The 21,038-nt window shown below is 39.8% G+C and overlaps 4 protein-coding genes across 4 annotated transcripts; 3 read left to right on the forward strand and 1 right to left on the reverse strand.

Moving 5' to 3' along the window:
- The first annotated feature begins 3,512 nt into the window (after positions 1–3,512).
- LOC134652485 (uncharacterized) lies at positions 3,513–5,908 on the forward strand. The gene is made up of 3 exons (XM_063507678.1): positions 3,513–3,616; positions 4,946–5,082; positions 5,761–5,908. Exons 1-3 carry the CDS (start codon positions 3,551–3,553, stop codon positions 5,873–5,875), a joined length of 318 nt encoding a protein of 105 aa, XP_063363748.1. The 5' UTR covers positions 3,513–3,550; the 3' UTR covers positions 5,876–5,908.
- A 64-nt stretch (positions 5,909–5,972) lies between these two features.
- On the reverse strand, positions 5,973–17,282 carry LOC134652486 (sperm-associated antigen 6-like). The gene is made up of 14 exons (XM_063507680.1): positions 17,171–17,282; positions 14,240–14,344; positions 13,433–13,590; positions 13,134–13,180; positions 12,819–12,903; positions 12,225–12,359; positions 11,567–11,680; positions 11,038–11,211; positions 10,529–10,681; positions 9,673–9,825; positions 8,478–8,636; positions 6,816–6,961; positions 6,363–6,423; positions 5,973–6,102 (listed from the first exon to the last, which is right to left on the reverse strand). Exons 1-14 carry the CDS (start codon positions 17,208–17,210, stop codon positions 6,031–6,033), a joined length of 1,602 nt encoding a protein of 533 aa, XP_063363750.1. The 5' UTR covers positions 17,211–17,282; the 3' UTR covers positions 5,973–6,030.
- LOC134652216 (DNA-directed RNA polymerase III subunit RPC7-like) lies at positions 7,135–7,850 on the forward strand. Its single transcript, XM_063507383.1, has one exon. The coding sequence runs from the start codon at positions 7,191–7,193 to the stop codon at positions 7,848–7,850; it is 660 nt and encodes a 219-aa protein (XP_063363453.1). The 5' UTR covers positions 7,135–7,190.
- Positions 17,283–18,192: 910 nt separating the features above from the next.
- LOC134652472 (uncharacterized) lies at positions 18,193–19,226 on the forward strand. The gene is made up of 2 exons (XM_063507663.1): positions 18,193–18,498; positions 18,936–19,226. Exons 1-2 carry the CDS (start codon positions 18,391–18,393, stop codon positions 19,197–19,199), a joined length of 372 nt encoding a protein of 123 aa, XP_063363733.1. The 5' UTR covers positions 18,193–18,390; the 3' UTR covers positions 19,200–19,226.
- The last annotated feature ends 1,812 nt before the right edge of the window (positions 19,227–21,038 follow it).

Below are 21,038 nucleotides of genomic sequence, written 5' to 3' on the forward strand. Positions count from 1 at the left end.
ATATATGAGGTTAGTGTAAAAAATACAAGTAAAATACTTTGGTACTGCATTACTTACTATGATGACTATTTGTATCGCCCCTAGCTGCTATTTTGATGATTGATCTGTTCTGATTAACAAAAAATCTTAAATATTTTTATGTATATGTAGCTCAATGTAATCTATTACTTACAGCATGGGCTAGTACAGTACAGATGACCGCCAGTTTATCAAAGTTGCAAGAGGAAAATTAGAATTAGGTAAGTTTAAAAAATATATTAATTTAAAATATTAAAACATTCATTAGTATTGTGATGACTTATTGTATCGCCCCTGGCTGTAGTTTGATGATTGATCTTTTCTGATATTAAAAAAGTAACTTGTAGATACATAAAAATATACTACATACATGAAACTCAAAATTCAAATCTGTTATTTACAGGATTGTGTGCTGTGCAAATACCAGTATCACTGAGGACTTACCGTGATCTATGTGGAAGAGAATGAATCAATCTAATGGTAAGTTTACCAGAGGAAAGTAAGAAGAGAGAAGAGTAAGTTTAACATAAGAAACTGAAGCTGCCAATTTGAAGATAAAGGCCAGAGCACACTGGCTGCGTGTGCGTAGACGTGCGCGTGTGCTTGTTTGAGCCGCGCACGCACACGTCACGCAAGTGGTGTGCCGTCTCATATCATACGGATCGGTATATTACAACGCGCGTGTACGTCTACGCACACGCAGCCAGTGTGCACAGGCCTTAAATGTCTCCTCGTATAGAACATAGCATCTCAACCCTTAGTATTGTAACATATTCTTACCGTGATGACTTTACGTATCGCCCCTAGCTGTAGTTTGATGATTGATCTTTCCTGATTATAAAATAAAATACGGTTTATATTGGCATCATAATAATTTAGGTGTCCTTTTTTCCAGAAACATACAAGATTTGGCGCACTTGAGAATAACTATTGCAAAAGGTATGTTTCCTCAAAAATATTTGTGTAAAATAGTCAATCATTTTAAATACTGTTGAGTAAATATTTACATGATGTTATTTACAAGCATATATCATAATTTCATTGACGAAATTTATTTACTGATAAAATATTTACTGCAGTCCAAAAAATATATTTGTTTAGAACACTTTTTTTAATAATTACTTTCTTTTTAGATTGACGGTATGGTGCAACGATTTAATATAAGACCTTAGAACTATTAGGTAAGTTTTTATCTTTATCAAAATTATTTTTCTTGTGTGTAATAATTATAACTCAGCTTAGGTTAAAAAGGGCACGAAGGCGAGTCGAATTGAAACTGTTGTGAGACATACTAACATTGAATAATTTTACGGTTTAGACTCACTTCAAAAGCACGAGTGTTATATGTAACCAGTGTTGGCCGAAAGTTAATGCAAATTGAAAATACTGGCCATTAACCATTATAAATTGAATCATAAACTATAATCGTCCGATACGGTTTAAGGTTCAATTTATAATGGTTAATGGCCAACATTTTCAATTCGCATTAACTTTCGGCCAACACTGTATGTAACTTATACCCTTTTTCACCTGTGTAACCTGAGACTTAACCCTTTTGACAAGAGCCACAATTTTGATGGAATGGTTGAATTTAATAATTCAATACTTAAGAATGGCAAAGTTAAATTCATTGCATTTTTTTTTTCATAATGTACGTATGTACATGATTTAAAGTTAACTATGTGATGAACTACTTAGTTATCCCTGGCTCACTAAACCGTGGGGATAATATGGTATGGTAACATCTGATAGACACTCAAACTAATGTAAGAGACATTTTTATTAGAATACTCGATAACCCACTCTTCATTTTTAAGGTGCTCAATGAAGCCCGGACGTCAATCCTGTTATAGAGTCACGTTCCTGGCTGGCCAACCTGAATTGTTACAGGTAATTATTTAAAGGTCCCATCACACATGCGCGTTTTCCGGGCGGGGCGTGAGCGTTTTATATGTCAAAGTGGCGCGCCCCGCTCATGCCCCGCCCGGAAAACGCGCCTGTGTGACGAAGCCTTAACAGCACGTTCATATTCTATGAAAGTGTCGTAGGTAACCATTTATCAGTAAAATAAAATTGACATTCTACTCATACATTCCTATTATTGAGTCGTTTCTGACCCACTGAAAAAAAATCGCATCTGCTCCTACTTATTAACATGAGGGCAGACCTTGTAATCTCAAGGAGTTAAGATCAAAACGAGTTCATTAACGCCCTTTGTTCTAAGGCCCATATATGAGAAGCGAGGCCTATGTTCAAAATGATGAAGTACTTAGTTATCCCTGGCTCACATAACCGTGGGGAGAATATGGTATGGTAACATCTGATAGACACACAAGAGGGTTACAAATGGTACAGTATATGAACTTATACTGATTACTGTTTTATTTTGTTCTCAGGTCTGAAGGTGGCAGTCAAACAAGTTATTGGCAAGTTTCAAGGTAAATAATACCTTTCATTTGTAAAATAATAATGCCTAACTCATATAATACAGCCTTCTAAACTCTCGTCGGCGAGAACGTCCGTCATCGGTCCGGGTAGGCCGGGGATAGCTTTACTTGCCATTTATATTTGAGCGTAAAGTGTCATTCAATAGAACTTGCTAACTATGTAAACAAAAGTTTTTAGCTTAGCAGATAACCGTGGACCCGGCACCGAAACGAGTGACCAATTTAGGCGTCATTTGCAATGAAATAATATGTGACGTTATCTATGAAGAGGGACCTTATTGTCGATGGCGCTTACGACATTATTAACGATGCTCCGATAGTAATACAATGTCACGTGGCGCTGTGCGGCGTAAGCGCCATCGACAATAAGGTCCCTTTTCATAGATAATGCCCCATATAATGCGTATAATATATGATGAACTGCTTAGTTATCCCTGGCTCACAAAACCATGGGGAAAATATGGTATGGTAATATCTGAAAGCACATGTACACATACATGTAAGGAAACAAAATAAAACTTGTGCTAATCATTTATTTTTGGTTACAGGTAATTATAGACTACCACAGGCAAGGAACGAAAAATATATACTTTCAGGTAAATAAAGCCATTCCTAAATTGTTGAATATAAATTTTCAATTTCATACTAAGCTTATCATTGCCTCAGACAAGCCTCAGACATACTGGTGATCTCCAGTAAATGTACTTAACACACTTTATTGAAAAACAGCAGACAGCTCTCTAAACTAAATGATGAACAACCATAGACAAGCATATATCTAGATATCTTTGAAGATAATTAATTTCTGACATCTACAGTACTATTTTACTTCATCATATATTTTATTTTTGCTACAACATTTTTTTCTGTTTTTCAGGTATTAACTTATACTGAAGATGAAAAGAAAACCAAATTATTTATTGTAAATATATTGAACTATTAAAATAAATGAGTAACATTATAAACGTAGTTATCTTATTGAAAATACCGCAAACATCCGCAAAATGCTTGATAAGGCACAACACTGCAGGACCTATGATTACATTACAGATGGCCAGTAGGCAATTTAAACGCAGACAAGTAACATGCATTTTGTGCAGGTTATTGAAAGTGCTACAAACGTAGAAAGTGACACGACTTGCATAGTGAAGGTAGGTTACGTAGGAGCATAGAGAAAAAAATACATAGAGTGCTCACTCCATACATCAGTTTTAGTACCAAAAAGACTATTAGCATCGAGTAGCGGAACTATCCGTACTGCTACTTGACAATAGATGTAGCACCGACCGGAAAGTCTTATGCTGTTGAGATAAGACTTTCCGGTCGGTGCTACATCTATTGTCAAGTAGCAGTACTGATAGTTCAGCTGCTCGATGCTAGATGTAAACACTGAAATTAATAGTCTGAACTGATGTATGGAGTGAGCACTCTTGTCTTACTATATTTCTCTATGGTAGGAGTAAAACAATACCTGTAAGGTGTAAGTTTACACATACGAAATTGACTGTCATCTGCAATATAATTTTGACTTGTAGATATGCCATTACTTAGATTCCACTTTTCGAACCACTCGCTGTGCTCGTCGTTTATGTTTGAAAGCTGCTTGCTCGAGTATCAATTAGGACGAGGCGTTAAACAACAACGTTGCCCCCTTGTAGAACAATAGTAGTGTGTCACAAGGGAGCAAAATGACGTTTACGGCGAGGGCGTACATTGAATCCTGAACCAAGCGAAGGACTATAATTAATTGAATCCAAGCGTAGCGAAGAATTAAAAATCAAAAACTATTACTTCTGAAAGCAGAAGAATATCGCGGTACACGGCGGGAAGAAGTTGATAACTCGAGATATTTTATTGAAGAAATTTGAACTTAAAATTTAATGGCATAAGGTTCAAATTTCTTCCATTTTTTCCCGCGAGTTATCAACTTCTTCCCGCCGTGTACGGAAAATGATCGTATTAGATTGATACATATTTGCCGTAACTTATTTTTAAAATGTGTTTTTCAATTAAAAGACACATCAAGATTATTTACCTTATTTTTAATGCTAAAAAAACGAATTATAGCATAGAGAAAAAAGTACCGAAACGCCTATTATTTACGTAGTCGTCAAGCACTGCTACTCGACAATGGATGTCGCGACAAACGAAAACTCTTAATGTCCAACAATTTTCAGTTAATATTATAACCGGATCTCTATTTTCAAGTCCTTCTGCTTGTAATATTTTTTAGTTGTAAATTGTCGAGCAATACACTTTTCGTCAGTCGCGACACGTGACATCTATTGTTGAGTAGCAGTACTGATAATTCCGCTACTTGACGCTAGATGTCGACTACGAAAATAAGCGTTTTGGTAACAAAACTGATGTATGGAGTGAGCACTCTATACTTATAGTTGCTTACATATTTCTCTATGTTCCTAGCATGGAAGAAAAGGCCCTTTTCCGAATAGGTGATGTAAAAATAACTATTATTACAGGCTTTACCTGCGCCTCTGGCTACAAATTTGGAAGAAGCTCTCCATAACTTAAAGATAAACTTTAGCCGGCGATGTCCAGATCGTATAGAAGCTGAAACTAATGGTATTACGATTCTGAACATCTTGGGCGGAGTCGAGTAAGTGCTTCATCTGTGACTAGTGCATTTAGTAGGTGTGGTCAAACCAGTGAACGCATATAAACCATGGAAGTATTCTGTCCGCTCAATTATGACCCAACGTAAAGTATTCGATTGTAGGCGGTGCTTACAGACTGTTCGATTGGCAACTTCAGTGCGGCCGAGATGACAGTCAGTGACGGATGGCTAAATTGGTTTATAAAAACTACGTTTTTTTGTAATTAAAAATGTCTTCATGTGTCGTGAAGTGGTGCAGAAGTTGTTTTAGTTCATATCAAGGACAGTGGAATCACTTTTCACTTGTAGTAAACAGATAACTTCAGTAAAATTTGGAATAAACATGACGACATTTTCTCAATACTACCGTGCTAAGCTAAAACGTAACAACTGCATACGACTTTCATAACAACATACGACTTATGCTTTCACTGGGTCAAACTATTTAAGTTGGGCTCCCCAAAATAATAATGCTAATAAAAACTAATAAAGTTTATTCGGGTAATTCCGAAAATCATTGTAAAATCACTCGTATTCCGTTGTAGTAAGAGTCAGCTTTCGGAATTATCCGCCACTTTCGTTCATTCGCGATTCGGAAATACCCGAATACACCTTACCAACCTATTCAAAATTAAGTAGAGATAAGACTAACTTAACTTTCCGTGATTTAACATTCAACAGGTACAATGTCTACGGACAATCGATGGCAATGGAAGAATCGAATATAGGAGGAAGGACCGTTAGAGTTCAAAAACTCGTTTGGACCATGGGAAAAACAAACTCAATATCAAATTAAAATAACTTGTATTGAATAAAATATAACATTGAATATAGGAGGAAGGACCGTTAGAGTTCAAAAACTCGTTTGGACCATGGGAAAAACAAACTCAATATCGAATTAAAATAACTTTTATTGAATAAAATATAACATAATTGATCAATAAATACTGTTTAATTTGCATTTTCTACTGTTAATTCACTCTGGCAATCACTAGGCACCCTGTCTGTAAATAGTTCCGGTATCTGAAAAAAATAATAATTCTAGTAAGAGTAGGTATGTGAGGTCCCCAACCCGCATTAGACTTATAATCTATAGTCAATAATAGAAACCATAGGTATATTAAGGCTAATCCAGCAACGAGACTGAGAATTTGCATTAACCTAAGTAGGTGTATGATTTAGATTGGCTGATGATGATGACTATTTAGTAGCTATGTGTCACAATACAAATATCAAACGCCACACTTTTATTTGGGGAAAGGAGTTGTAATCTTATAATTTACCTGAGGCGTAAATGCTTCTACTCTCTCAAGTAATGAATCTGAGAATCCTGGTGTGTAATATCTGAAATCAAAATAATGTTGCAATGAGGATTAACACGTAAAACTGAACGCAGATGGCGCTGCAATCGCTGGAGATAAAAATGTCTTCCTTTCATAGACGTCTTTTCCACAGAAACGTGGGCACAGAATAAGTAATAGTATACATAGGCTAACAGAAGGTCTCCCACGAAAATCAAAACATCGTTACCTATCGCTCTTGCATATTTTGAGCGATAAAGAAATTTCGTTCGTGAAGGTGATAGGGCCTCAGATTAGGTAGTTCAGGCAGTTAGAAGCATTATGATAAGTGGTCAACCAACCTTGAAATTTCCTTAGCTGCCTCTCTATCACTCTTTCAAAGAGCGATAGAGAGACAAATAAAGAAATTCCGTAGGCGGTAGGCCCTCGGCTTACCTGACTATTTCTTCAGGGAAGCAACTATTTATTATGTTAATGTATTCTTTTAGAGATGTCCCTGGAACGGTATCTATCTCTTGTATTCTCTTCAATGCACCAGTTGTTACAAAAAGTCTCCTTGCTCTTGCGTCATTCGGCAATATCTAGAAATAAACAAAGTTCTCAAATTAAAATAGAGAATTTTAAGCTTCATGGCTTTATTGTTTCGATCTCCCTGTTTTGGTGTTAAAAACGTTGTCTTAAACAATTTTACTTAAGTGTCAACTGTCAATGTCATGAGAATGTCAATGTCAAAGTTACTGATACCAATATCAACAAAACAACGTGCTGGAGTAAGATATGTAATTTTTTTAAACTGACCATAAAATAACAATGGCAGGACGAGGTCGCGGTCGCGGTAGTACGTTATCACTAACACATGAGCAGCTGCAGGCGTTAGGCATCGCGCGCGGTGAAAACAACGCACCAACCCTCGCGCCGCCTCCACTATTTCCAAAACTCGAAGCCAAGCCATTACCGCTCGCCTGTGATGCCGCTACTGACTACATGCTGATTGTTAAGGACCAATTCATTGGATTCCTGCACGACTCACCCGCATATGTAAAACCGAAAACAAGAACTGACGACGTAGAAAGGTACTCCGACAAGTACAAGCTTCTCGCTATGGACGCTAAACAAGGAAAAGTTTTAAACTGTGTTTGGAACAATATGCCTACGGAGTTACGGCCGCAGGCGCGACGAGTCCGAGCGTCGACGCGTAAACGGCGCCTAGACGATCCCACGGAGATCAATAAGAGATTCCAGACTCTCGAAAAGAAAGAAACGCTAGAAGAAAATGACGAACAAATGGAAACAACTGAAGGCGAAGAGACTGTGAAAAAGGTTGAAGCGAATGATGATGAGGACTTGGAAGATGAACAGGAGCCAGAAGATGAACTGGATGATGGGACTGACTATGCTAATAATTACTTTGACAACGGGGAAGACTATGATGAAGAAGATGATAATCTGGATGACGGTCCTGTTTACTAAAGTGAGTAGTGAGTAGACTTTGGGTACTTAATATAATTACAGGGGTCGGACAAAAAGTGCGGATGACGTAAAAATGACGTAATCTTGCACACAGGATGATGTTTGAGTTTGTATTTAAACTTCCGTGTGACATGTAGTAACAAAGTAGTATTAATGAAGTAACAAAATAATCGTAAATAAATCCATGGAATTAATAATACAGGTGGTAGGGTGATGTAGTGAATAAAATAAATTTCACGAAACTTGCCACAATATTCGAGTAAAGATGACATTTTAGAGCGTTTTCTTATACATTAGTAAATATAAATTTTAGCTAAATATAATCGTGAAGATACAATAGCTAAACAATAACGAAGTCAATTTATTGTTCATCTGATTGACAATTTGACAATGTGTCAGTCAAAAACGTACTTACTCATTTCAAGTGGCGATATTGTTTAATAAAGAGGTTGATAAATTATAAGTGATAATTGTTTATGAAAATCAAAAATACTATTTGAAATCATCCTATAAGTGGTTTGACGTCATCCGCACTTTTTGTCCGACCCCTGATAATTAACATATTGTTTAGGTACTTTACGTAACTTTGTGAATATGGGCAAAATATGTGAATACTTTATACTGTACCTTAGCATACTGTGCAAGGACATATTTGAGAATGCAAGCGGGTGCAGCGTGCAGTAAAGGCTCCAGCGCAGGGCGATGCAGACAGCATTGAAGAGCCTGTTTTAGGGCACAGGAGGTCCTGGCATGCACTTCGGCTGATGACTTCGGATTTGTGTATAGCTGTGAATACATATACATACAAGAAAAATTTGCTATAGGTAATTTTTGGAAGAAATTTAACAAGTTAATGGATGCTCTGAGCATTTTGGTTTAATTAATGTTAAATGTTATGAAAAAATAAATCTATCACAATACATATATCATTGCTGTTAGATTTGACCCTTATTGTGTAAAGACTGAATTTGGGGCCCTAGCCAAAATGACAATCGTTCATCACATGACTTTTCTTTGCATCTCTTATCCCGATACATTTTTTCTTTTTGTATGTCGATGTACAACAGGCCTCTTCTTGGCTAGGCCCCCAGTACTACTAAATTAAGTGAACCTGCAACAGCATGGACCTTGGCAACGGCCAGATTGTGCTGTGGCTAATGCTTCGCGATGTGGCCCAGCGTCCACGCCGCGGCGCTCAGCTCCACATCACCCTCTGTGTTCTCTAGGATCGCACGGTGGTTCCTAGGTGGGTTCGCTAGGGTACTAATATTAAATGAACCTGCAACAGCCTAGGTAGAGCATTAGCCACAGCGACGGCCAGGCTGTGCTGTGGCGAATGCTTCGCGATGTGGCCCAGCGTCCACGCCGCGGCGCTCAGCTCCACATCATCACCCTCTATGTTCTCTAGGATCGCACGGTGGTTCCTAGGTGGGTTCGCTAGGGTACTAATATTAAATGAACCTGCAACAGCCTAGGTAGAGCATTAGCCACAGCGACGGCCAGGCTGTGCTGTGGCGAATGCTTCGCGATGTGGCCCAGCGTCCACGCCGCGGCGCTCAGCTCCACATCATCACCCTCTGTGTTCTCTAGGATCGCACGGTGGTTCCTAGGTGGGTTCGCTAGGGCACTAATATTAAATGAACCTGCAACAGCCTAGGTAGAGCGTTAGCCACAGCGACGGTCAGGCTGTGCTGTGGCTAATGCTTCGCGATGTGGCCCAGCGTCCACGCCGCGGCGCTCAGCTCCACATCACCCTCTCTGTTCTCTAGGATCGCACGGTGGTTCCTAGGTGGGTTCGCTAGGGTACTAATATTAAATGAACCTGCAACAGCCTAGGTAGAGCATTAGCCACAGCGACGGCCAGGCTGTGCTGTGGCGAATGCTTCGCGATGTGGCCCAGCGTCCACGCCGCGGCGCACAGCTCCGCGTCCTCGCCCTCCGTGTTCTGAAGGATCGTCACTAATACGGCGATAGCCTGCCAAATTTTAAAATTACAGTTGTATAAAAAGTACTAGTACAGTTCTATAAAAAGTAGTAGGTATCTAAGTATTCTAAGTAATTAAATAATGATTGCCTTTAGCTTTTTGGTATGCAGCAAAATTATTACTTGAATATAAATGAGAGAAATCTTAAAGTCCGAATGCAGATACTCAGCAAGCTTTAGATAACTGGTCGGGAGATCCTTCTCAGAACAAGCTACAACTGTGTACACTCTCTGGGCTGGAAGGTTGGATGGCAGTTGCATTTGAAAAACCTGTGCCTGAGATCCGATTGCCCAAAAGCGCACCCCGTGTTCCTTTAGGAAAACAAGAAAGTGCTAAGATGAGAAAAGGAATAATTTATGAAATTATACAGACCTTGGCCTCGATGTCACCCAGGTCGGGCTGGCCGGCGATTTAGCCGAGCGCCATACACGCAGGCACTATGACGCCGCCCGTGGTCTCGCTCAGCAGCTCTACCAGCGGTCCGCAGCCACCTGTGTTCACTAGCTGGGCTAACTGTTCAACGCACACCTTGGCCTCGATGACAGCCATAGCGAGCTGGTCGGACTGGCCGGCGATGTAGCCGAGCGCCATACACGCAGGCACTATGACGCCGCCCGTGGTCTCGCTCAACAGCTCCACCAGCGGCCCGCAGCCGCCTGTGTTCACTAGCTGGGCTAACTGTTCAACGCACACCTTGGCCTCGATGACAGCCATAGCGAGCTGGTCGGACTGGCCGGCGATGTAGCCGAGCGCCATGCACGCCGGCACTCGCACGCCGCCCGTGCTCTCGCTCAACAGCTCCGCCAGCGGCCCGCAGCCGCCTGTGTTCACCACTAGCTGGGCTAACTGTTCGAGAAAAGATCAGGTTGGTGATGATTTGGCATCACTTTACGCCAAATAATAGATAGCAAAAGAAACACATCTATCACAACATTCAGGATAGGATATTGGTAATATGTATTTTCCGAGTGATAAATGACAACAAGGAACTTGTGTCTGGTTGCCAACAACTTACATAGCTACTAACCTACTATACATATATGACCCCGTGTAGTGTATGTTCAGCGAAAACGAATGGTTCATGAAATAACGAACGTGCTACCGTGTGACTCTTGACCTGTATAAGGAAGCCCAACCATGCAGATGGTAGGATGCTACTACACTACATTCTTCCTGATGTAACTTCCACACTGCTAACATACATCAACCGACTGCTTGACGATGTCCCGGATGAGGCAGGCGGCGGCGCGGCGCACGGGCGCGGCGTCGTGGCCGGCGTGTAGGAGGGCAGGTGGTAAAGCGCCTCCGGCCACCACCGCCTCGGCTAGCTCGGCTCGCGCGCTTGCCACCGCGCCGAGCGCGCATAACGTGCTGCGCTGAACGGGGAAATATCGGGCCGTATTTAGTCATTATTTTAAACTAGAGAGGTTTTAGTTGCAGGAAGATTCGAATTACGTAATATCCGGGCGGAATAGAGCTTTTCAACGTCACTATATAAAGACGGAGAAATAAGTATGCGGACAGCCTACCATTACTAGTTGGCGGGGCACTAGAAGAAAAAGAAGGATTTAGAATTAGACTGCCGATAATAAAGGCATGGTATCGACACCATGTCATATTCTTATTCTAGCTACCTTATTCTACTATGCCTTTCCTATGCTTCTATGCCTATTCGATTATGCCTTCCTTGCATGTAAACAAACGGAACAATAAACAACAAATAATACATACTTTCAACTTTGGGTCCTGGTTCTCCAATGCTCGCACCAGGTGACAAATGGCCCCCGCGTTCACAACTGCCTCTGGTTTATGCTGCGCCAAATCTACCAAGGCACCTGCTGTGATCTGTAAAATCGTACTTATGTAGGTGTCGGTGAAGCTTATATTATTTAATCGCATAGCGATATAGTCACAATAGGCAAAATTATACACATACATTATACACAATTTTTTTTATAAGGCAACATCCACGTTTTGCAACCACTGCACAGCATGGGGCGTCAATTCAAGTCTATATATGTAGTCGTAGATCATCCGGGCTTTAATACCTGCAGTTGGTCACCACTCACCAGTGAGAAAATTAAATCTAAATGTCGCCTTTTGCCCTCAAGTGGACAAAGTTAAGGGTCTCTCTGAGATTCAGGGATGTTGCGGATGTTCGCATCCGTAGTAATCCGTACCGACAGTCGACAGAGCTTTTACTTAAAATGGATAATCCGCATGCGCAAAAAACGATGCCGTCAAGCTTTAAATTGTATAATGAATAAGAAGGATCTGGCTTCTGATGAGTGCGAATATCCCTTCCCTCCATTTGCATCAGGCAAATTGCCCGAAGAATCACCGTTTTCTTTTATTTATTGAATAAGTTTTATTAGTTAATAGTTTATACCTGTTTGAGACTTATCTCGGGCTCCTGAAAGGCTAGCACCAGGAGTGGGAGCGTGCCCGCGTCCGCCACCATGCCCGCTAGAACTTCATTGTGTTTACCGATGTAGCCCAAAGCCCAAGCCGCGTTTTCTTTCACCTGTCATTATATTAGCTCATTTTAATTTGTCTTTTGTTATCACGAAAATTAAGAAAGCGGTGTATAAAATGTATATAAAATATTGATTACTAGCCAAAATTAATTTGTGTTTAGCCACGACCACTCTGAGAAGAAGAAGTTTAGATATATGTCAGCACTCAGCAGCGCTGCAGCGCCTTAATAACTTTTGGGAACAGACAGAAGTTTCAGCTTACGTCGTTGAGAATGCCAAATCCGGTATGTGCGTGATTTTAATCAAAGTAATTAATACCTTATTAATTTGTTGCTAGGTAACTATTTGTCAATCAAAAATCGAGCACATAACGGATTTGGCATTCTCAACGACGAATTTATGCTTTACCGTTACTGTGTGTAATCCTATAAGGAAAGATTGTGTTAACAATATAGTAATTAATGTTTAAAATTAGGTAAGTATAATAATGAGATTTTAAGAGTAACCTGGGTGTCAAAGTCATCAAGACACGATACGATGTGCTCGAGAGCTCCGAGTCGAACAATGGACGAAGCAAGTTCCTCGTTGTGCCTGTAATACAACATTTAATCAACACGAATATAATTATATAAACAGACAAGGAACTTCTAAAACTATGAACTGGATAGCTATTAAAAGAGAAAAAAAAATCAAATGGGTAAGTAAGTACCTAAATAAAAACAACAAATTGATGAAGTGAATATTAGTTAAATAGGCGAAAGGATAGAAATACCTAATAACATTTATCTACAGTTAACTACAGCGCCTTCATGGTTACTTACTTTGCAACAGCCCGCATAAGGTATAGTGCAGATCTTTTGTAGAATACCTGCAGATAAAAGAAAAGGTACGTTATATATTGTATATATTTAATTATCATTATTAAAATAGACGTGGAAGTGGAAATTGATTTCGCTCATATTCGAAGCAAACCAAACTAACGATCGTTGTACTTGTTGAGGTTTTCCAACGCGATGGTAACCATATGCCAGTCGCGAGTAGCTGCCTCGCCATCGCCACGCCCACGTCGTGTTCGGCCGCCTAACCGCCGCACCGTGCTGGGTCTGTGTGCAGTACTCACGTTGTACTTGTTGAGGTTTTCTAACACGATGGTAACCATGCCGGTCGCGAGTAGTTGCCGCGCCACGCCCTCGTCGTGTTCGGCCAGCCTCGCCACCGCTACCACCGTGCATTGCCGCACCGTGCTGCACGGGTCTGAGAGCAGCGGCCGTAGAAGTTCTTTGGGCATGAAACTAATTAATATGGATATCTAGCGGAACCTCACAATTAAAAGCTAAACTAGCGCACATTAAACAGGAGTAAGGTTCTTCCATTCATACAACCATTTTGTTCCTCATTTTAATAGGTCGTTGCGAAAGAATTACGAACAAATAACATTAATAACTGAAGATGTTACGGAATGTTACATAAAATGGTTATTGGGCGCTCTATTGCCGAAATCACTTTCGAATATCAAGCAATTCTAAAAATCACCCTTAATCCATCCATCCATCATATTAAAGTCTATTTCCGCGGAATTAGCCGACATTCGGAAGTGATTCGAAATTATACGGATAACACCTAGTAGGTAGTGTGCGCTATATACGTACCTACGTTACACACACCTTCACACAATATGACTAGGTATATATTTATTTAAGGTCATATACTTACATATGAATAAAACCATACTTTCAACCAACAAGTTGCCACACCTTACATGGCGACCCTGCCACGATTTCAACCGAATCTTCTGATGCCAAAATCGATGAAATTTCTCTGACTTAATAAAAACTACTAACTACAAGTACCTATACCTACTTGTTAGAGGTAAGGATACCATAATAAATTCGTAATGGCGTAAGTACAAAAGTACAAGTATACAAACCTAATACCCCGACGCTTTCCAAACATTTAACGTTGGTCGCCCTCGTCGCCAGCTCTGCCATGGCTTGGACGAACGCCACTCTGGATTTTTGATACGTTTCGAAAACTGAAATGGTTATAAACAACATCAGACAAGTACTACGTGCTTAGTCGAACGAGCGAGCGAAGCGAAGCGAAGTTCTTACATTCGACTTTGAACACACGGCTGGCTAGGGGCACGTCCCGGCATTTCAATGTTTTTAAGCTGAACTTTCAGAGGATAGTTTGATACTCAATAACTTAAGTAAATTTGTTCTAATTTAAATGAAATTGGGTGAACGTATAGTCGAGGGCATTATATTTTAGTCATTAAATTTTGAGCTGGCTTGAACAAGAGGTTATTGAGCTAGAAGAGCTTAAAATGCTAAAAAGCCATTTGTGAGGGGTCTTGCTATTCTGGTCATTTTAATTGCAAGAAAGTATGGTCGAGTTTGGTATCAAATGAAAGTGCTCGGTTTACACATTTATTACACATTTATAATATTGTTTTTTTGAAAATTTGACAATTTTGGAATCCAAGATGGCGGCCATGCACTGTCATTAAATCGTAATGGATATCATTTTATAGGTTTTAGGGGGCCGCAGATTTCGAAAATGATGATCATTTTGGATTCCAAAATGGCGGCCATGCACTCCATGCAGTATGTCATAAAAGTCGTCATGGATATCGTTTTATAGGTTTTAGGAGGCGCAGATTTCGAAAATGATGACCATTTTGGATTCCAAGATGGCGGCCATTCAGTATTTCATAAAAGTCGTCATGGATGTCGTTTTATAGGTATTAGGGGGCGCAGATTCCGAAAATGTTGACCATTTTGGATTCCAAAATGGCGGCCATGCAGTATGTCATTAAAGTCGTCATGGATGTCGTTTTATAGGTTTTGGGGGGGCGCAGATTTCGAAAATGATGACCATTTTGGATTCCAAAATGGCGGCCATGCACTATGTCATAAAAGTCGTCATGGATGTCGTTTTATATGTTTTAGGGGGCACAGATTTCGAAAATGATGACCATTTTAGATTCCAAGATGGCGGCCATGCACTATGTCATAAAAGTCGTCACGGATGTCGTTTTATAGGTTTTAGGGGGCGCAGATTTCGAAAATGATGACCATTTTAGATTCCAAGATGGCGGCCATGCAGTATGTCATAAAAGTCGTCATGGATGTCGTTTTATAGGTTAGAGGGGGCTCAGATTTCGAAAATGATGACTATTTTGGAATCCAAGATGGCGGCCATGCACTATGTCATAAAAGTCGTCATGGATGTCGTTTTATAGGTTTTAGGGGGCGCAGGTTTCGAAAATGATGACCATTTTGGAATCCAAAATGACGGCCATGCAGTATGTCATAAAAGTCGTCATGGATGTCGTTTTATAGGTTTTAGGGGGCGCAAATTTCGAAAATGATGACCATTTTGGATTCCAAGATGGCGGCCATGCAGTATTTCATAAATGTCGTCATGGATGTCGTTTTATAGATTATAGGGGGCGCAGATTTCGAAAATGATAACCATTTTGGATTCCAAAATGGCGGACTTGCACTATGACATAAAAGTCGTCATGGATGTCGTTTTATAGGTTTTAGGGGGCGCAGATTTCGAAAATGAGGACCATTTTGGATTCCAAGATGGCGGCCATGCAGTATGTCATAAAAGTCGTCATGGATGTCGTTTTATAGATTATAGGGGGCGCAGATTTCGAAAATGATGACTATTTTGGAATCCAAGATGGCGGCCATACACTGTGTCATAAAAGTCGTCATGGATGTCGTTTTATAGATTTTGGGGGGCGCAGATTTCGAAAATTATGACCATTTTGGATTCCAAAATGTCGGCCATGCACTATGTCATAAAAGTCGTCATGGATGTCGTTTTATAGGTTTTAGGGGGCGCAGATTTCGAAAATGATGACCATTTTGAATTCCAAGATGGCTGCCATGCAGTATGTCATAACAGTCGTCATGGATGTCGTTTTATAGGTTATAGGGGGCTCAGATTTCGAAAATGATGACTATTTGAGAATCCAAAATGGCGGCCATGCACTATATCATAAAAGTCGTCATGGATGTCGTTTTATAGGTTTTAGGGGGCGCAGTTTTAGAACCCAAGATGGCGGCCATGCACTATGTCATAAAAGTCGTCATGGATGTCGTTTTATAGGTTTTAGGGGGCGCAAATTTCGAAAATGATGACTATTTTGGATTCCAAGATGGCGGCCATGCAGTATGTCATAAAAGTCGTCATGGGTGTCGTTTTATAGGTCATGGTCATCATTTTCGAAATCTGCGCACCTGTTTCAAATAAGATATAGATGCATCCACTGATGCATCCTAGTAAGTCAACAACATCTATATCTACTATCGAAATGTACTTTTGATAGTAGTAGTACGAAATGTAATCTGAAAGGAATCAAGTAATGCATTCCTGTAATGAGGAATCGACATTGATTCCAATTACTAGTAATTGTAATATTCGAGAAATTGATTCCTGATTCCTCAAATGGAATTGTACTTAGTAATTCGGTATTGTTACATTACAAAGTACCTAATCTGGGAATCGGTAATCAGATTAAAAAGTAATTTCAAGTAATCGTGGAATCAGGATTCAATTACGAAATGCCCATCTCGGACTAAGTAGCACTACATTCAATTGATCTTTTTGACGAACCGCGAGTTCTCAGTTCGGGGCGAACTACTAGTTATTAATATCTCAGTAGGTAGGTAGTAATAAGTAAGTACTTATAATAATTAGGTAGTTGGTGCTTAGGAAAGGTAGTTCAATAGGTATACTTAAAACTGACATAATAATATAATTATCGTTATGAAATTCAGTTCACAGCATTACGTATTGCGTGCAAAATGAAATGATAATTATGTGGTAGGTACCTACTTACTTAATTGGATATTCTTTGGACTGCTCATAGAGTGACTCATGATTATTGGGGTTTTATTAATATAAACATAAAAATGTTTTTTATTCAGCTAATAAAATCTCGTATGCATACAAAATACTTTGAAGTTTATAGTAATTTGTCAAAACAACTCTCATTAGACAAATATCAATGTAGGTTTTCATAGCTTTACATAATATCGGCCAGTCCTTGGTTAGGGTTACATAAGATTTAACATAAAATATTTTAACAAAGTTTTCATTGCCTGAGATTAGGTACCTATATTGTATATTATAATATACTACTCTTTGAGGTACCTACTTTATTAATAGCTACCTACACATACGCACGCACGACATACCTAAACAAGACCCCTACGACTCATCGATTCTACCGATATATAACACACGGTACCTAGTTATATAAAATTGCCATTACTCTCAAAAAGACACCTAAAAAATGTATGGTAAATGGTAAGTATGTATATCACAGATGTATATATTCAATCTGGATTAACCATTTAATGAATTATTTTATTACAAGAAAGTATTAAACGTATACCTACAACGGCTACAGCATATAGTTCATCCGCTCCAGTTTGCTGTTGTCAAATTGTTATAACAGTTGCCACAGTGGGTTCGTAACTTACGATAAACAATTCATTTTTTTTTCAATGTCTACGTTTATTTGTACCGCCAAACAGACAGCGACCTTCAAAACCGTGCAAAATTGCCTTTAATTTAACTTAAGTTGTCTCTTGTTTTTCACATCATTTCAATAGACCGGCGGGAATTTATTCTCATATCTTGACGAGCGCATCATTTTAAATGTACCATTATGAGACCTCGGCACATGTGTCTACCATTCATGACCGAATATGACCTAAAACTGGTCGCCAAGCGCTGGAGTAGCGATGAGAACCGACACAGCGCCCGCGCAGCCAGCCGAACGCGAAGGCCATACGCCGACGTCACTTACACGTTGTTATAGTTACCTATAGCTATACCGCTACACGTGCGGTGCCATTGTGGCCCGACGTGTGCAGTGCCTACCTGGCAGAGTTCACTAACACACGACCAACCGTACGCGTGCGTTATATCTGATTATTATATAAATATTGCGCTTAGCCTTTGTTAAAAATGACCCTGATTGTGCGACGGTGATTACCCGCGGCTGCGAGCCAGTGTTTAATCGTACATAAGTACTAGTGTGAATCGGTCAGGATGCCGTATATCATGGTTATGGGCAGCCTGAGTGCGCCCCATCTTTCTAAGGACGAGGGCGCAACGGTATACGGGCTGAAGAGTGAGGAGCGAGCGGCGCTAGTGAGGGTACGTATGTTTAACGGCTCAATAACAGATCTACCGGCTTGTTTATTTTGTATTTCAATTAGTGTAAACAGCGAGCTGGTTAACTTTTTGCTTAGTGCCCTATGTAGGTACTTTAATGGTCAACTCATAACTCTATTTACCTACTCTGAAATTTGTTGAGTAACACGACTGTAGACATTTCAAATACCCAAGCGTAATGCCCATTTTAGCAATCAATCTGTTAGCTTGGCCTTCCCACGCTCTCTAAACAGTAGGTAGGTACTTAAATCAATAGGAAATATATATTTAATAGTTTTGCCAGTCACTAATATAACCGTGTTTATAGCAAATAAGCTACCTAAATCTTATTTGAAAAAAGTTTTATTAGTAGGGATATATTCTGTAGGCAAATAAATGGGTTGTGAGTCAAGATTGCTAAGATAGACCTTAATTTCCAGGAGCTGAACTCCTCCTTCAACATGTCGGTCGCAACATCATCAGATCAAGAACGCACAGTGCGCGTGACACAAAAAGGCCTGACCCTAGTGGTCGTGAACCGACTCCACGCCATCCTCGGGTACGACGTCGTGTCCCACGCCATGGCGATGACCAACGCCAACCGCGAGCTGATCTCCTTCACCATGTACAAGAAGTCGAACAGCCATCACCACGGACACAGCAGCCATAAAGGCCACTCACACGGCAACGTCGTCACGCTCTGATGAGACTACAATTGAGAGTAACTATAGCTGGTCAAGCAAATCTTGTCAGTAAAAAAAGGCGCGAAATTCAAATTTTCCATGGGACGATATCCCTACATTTTTCAAATTTGCCGCCTTTTTCTACTGACAAGACCTGCTTGACCAGCTATAAGTACTTAGCCTGCACTTAAAGATAAGCGAGGCATGATGAGAATGATGAGAACGCGCGATATCATGTTAATTGTTATTTAACTACAAAGTAATGAAATAAAAACATGGGTTTCATAAATTATTGTAATATATTACTTCCCGCTTTAAAAACAAAGAATACCTAATCGTATTAGTAGCGACCACATGACGACTTTTTGCAGCAATACGTAGGTCGATTCTGATGGGCGGGCATAACATAGTCATCCAGGAAATTAAAAAAAAAAAACAATCCACGGCCCATTTTCAATTTTCTTTTCGGTGTTTGCGTCATATCATTTTATATCGGGCGACAGTATAACAGGGGTTCTCGACCTACCTTTTTCGAACCTTCCCCCGCTCGCCCTCCTTTTTTAAAAATAATCGGTAAAGCATTTTACTGTACTCATACTATTTCGTAATTGAATAACATAAAACCATCTAAGGTACTGCAATAAGTTGCCAAATGCGATGGCTAAAAATAGAACAATATAAAAAGCTATGTCAGTCTTAACAATAGAAACTTAATCGTCAGCTTAACGATATGACCAATAATAGTGGAATGTATACATACATATAAAAGTAGAAAATCGTCTACAACGGCTAGACTACTACCATTCCAAGTATTCAATTTTATTGCATCTCGCTTTATAGTACAGTCAGCAGCAGAAGTTGCTAAGCGGGCCAGGTTTATTGTTTAGAGAATAAGAGCGTGTCAAGGTAATTTTGAACACCTCGCCCGCTTAGCAACTTCTGCTGCTGACTGTACCTATTTTTCAAACACGAAGGGTACAATGACAGGTGTGATCACAATAAATTTTTTAGGAGATTTGGCTTTTTAAGGTTATAAATTGTATGGAGATGACATCTGTCAGCGTACCCATCGTGTTTGAAAAATACTATGTATAAAAATTGGCGCATATATTTTTAAATATGAACCATTGTTAAGGCATAGAGAAGATGATACTCGTCAACAAGTATCATTTCCTCTACTTCTGTTTATTCTTTTATTTATTGTGATAAAGAACCAAACCCGGGGTTGAACCCAGGGTTGTCATCCAAGAGACGACCAATCCATTAAGGCAGCGGTCGGCAACCTTTTAGCAGCCAAGGGCCACATAGTAGTTAACGAAGTTGACGCGGGCCACACTCTGTTAATATTTATGACTTTATCAGACATTGTCGTTTGTCAATATTACATACAAAATAGCCAGGGAGGCTCACGGACCGCAAGAGGTTCGCGGGCCGCATATTGCCGACCAATCCATTAAGGTAAGGACGTTGAGCACGAATAATTTCGTACATTGATTCGCCTGTTCCTATATCTATCACACGTCGTATTTATATTGCTGTTCCGCTCATGATGCCAGCGGCCAATGACACTGCGAGCGGGACCGCAATATAATTATGCACGTGGGATAGAGATAGGAACAGGCAGGTCAATGCATGAAGTTCCCCGTGCTTAGCGTCCTCACTTTACCTTAACGCTGACGGACTTAGAAGTTATCTTAGTATTAGGTACTTATATTGTAGCCATTATGTAAGGATCTTAATAATGAATCGTTTCCTTTGTGATTCTTAACAATGGTTCATTAACAAAAATTTCCACACTAAAACAGTTAATAATTTAACTCACTGTTTAACTCGAATACCAACACTAAGAGTATTCCTTTC

The sequence above is a fragment of the Cydia amplana genome, chromosome 11 (genome assembly GCF_948474715.1).
Source record: "Cydia amplana chromosome 11, ilCydAmpl1.1, whole genome shotgun sequence".
Lineage (NCBI taxonomy): Eukaryota > Metazoa > Arthropoda > Insecta > Lepidoptera > Tortricidae > Cydia > Cydia amplana.

Bases quoted from the DNA above. Each gene is read 5' to 3' on its own strand.
- LOC134652485 (XM_063507678.1), top strand. From the start codon at position 3,551: ATGCATTTTGTGCAGGTTATTGAAAGTGCTACAAACGTAGAAAGTGAC. The intron at 3,617-4,945 runs GTAGGTTACGTA...CTATTATTACAG, and splicing joins ACACGACTTGCATAGTGAAG to GCTTTACCTGCGCCTCTGGC. The intron at 5,083-5,760 runs GTAAGTGCTTCA...AACATTCAACAG, and splicing joins AACATCTTGGGCGGAGTCGA to GTACAATGTCTACGGACAAT.
- LOC134652216 (XM_063507383.1), top strand. From the start codon at position 7,191: ATGGCAGGACGAGGTCGCGGTCGCGGTAGTACGTTATCACTAACACAT.
- LOC134652486 (XM_063507680.1), bottom strand. From the start codon at position 17,210: ATGAGTCACTCTATGAGCAGTCCAAAGAATATCCAATTAA. The intron at 13,181-13,432 runs GTGAGTACTGCA...TTTTATCTGCAG, and splicing joins AAAACCTCAACAAGTACAAC to GTATTCTACAAAAGATCTGC. The intron at 11,212-11,566 runs GTATGTATTATT...TTCCCCGTTCAG, and splicing joins ACCAGGACCCAAAGTTGAAA to CGCAGCACGTTATGCGCGCT.
- LOC134652472 (XM_063507663.1), top strand. From the start codon at position 18,391: ATGCCGTATATCATGGTTATGGGCAGCCTGAGTGCGCCCCATCTTTCT. The intron at 18,499-18,935 runs GTACGTATGTTT...CTTAATTTCCAG, and splicing joins AGCGAGCGGCGCTAGTGAGG to GAGCTGAACTCCTCCTTCAA.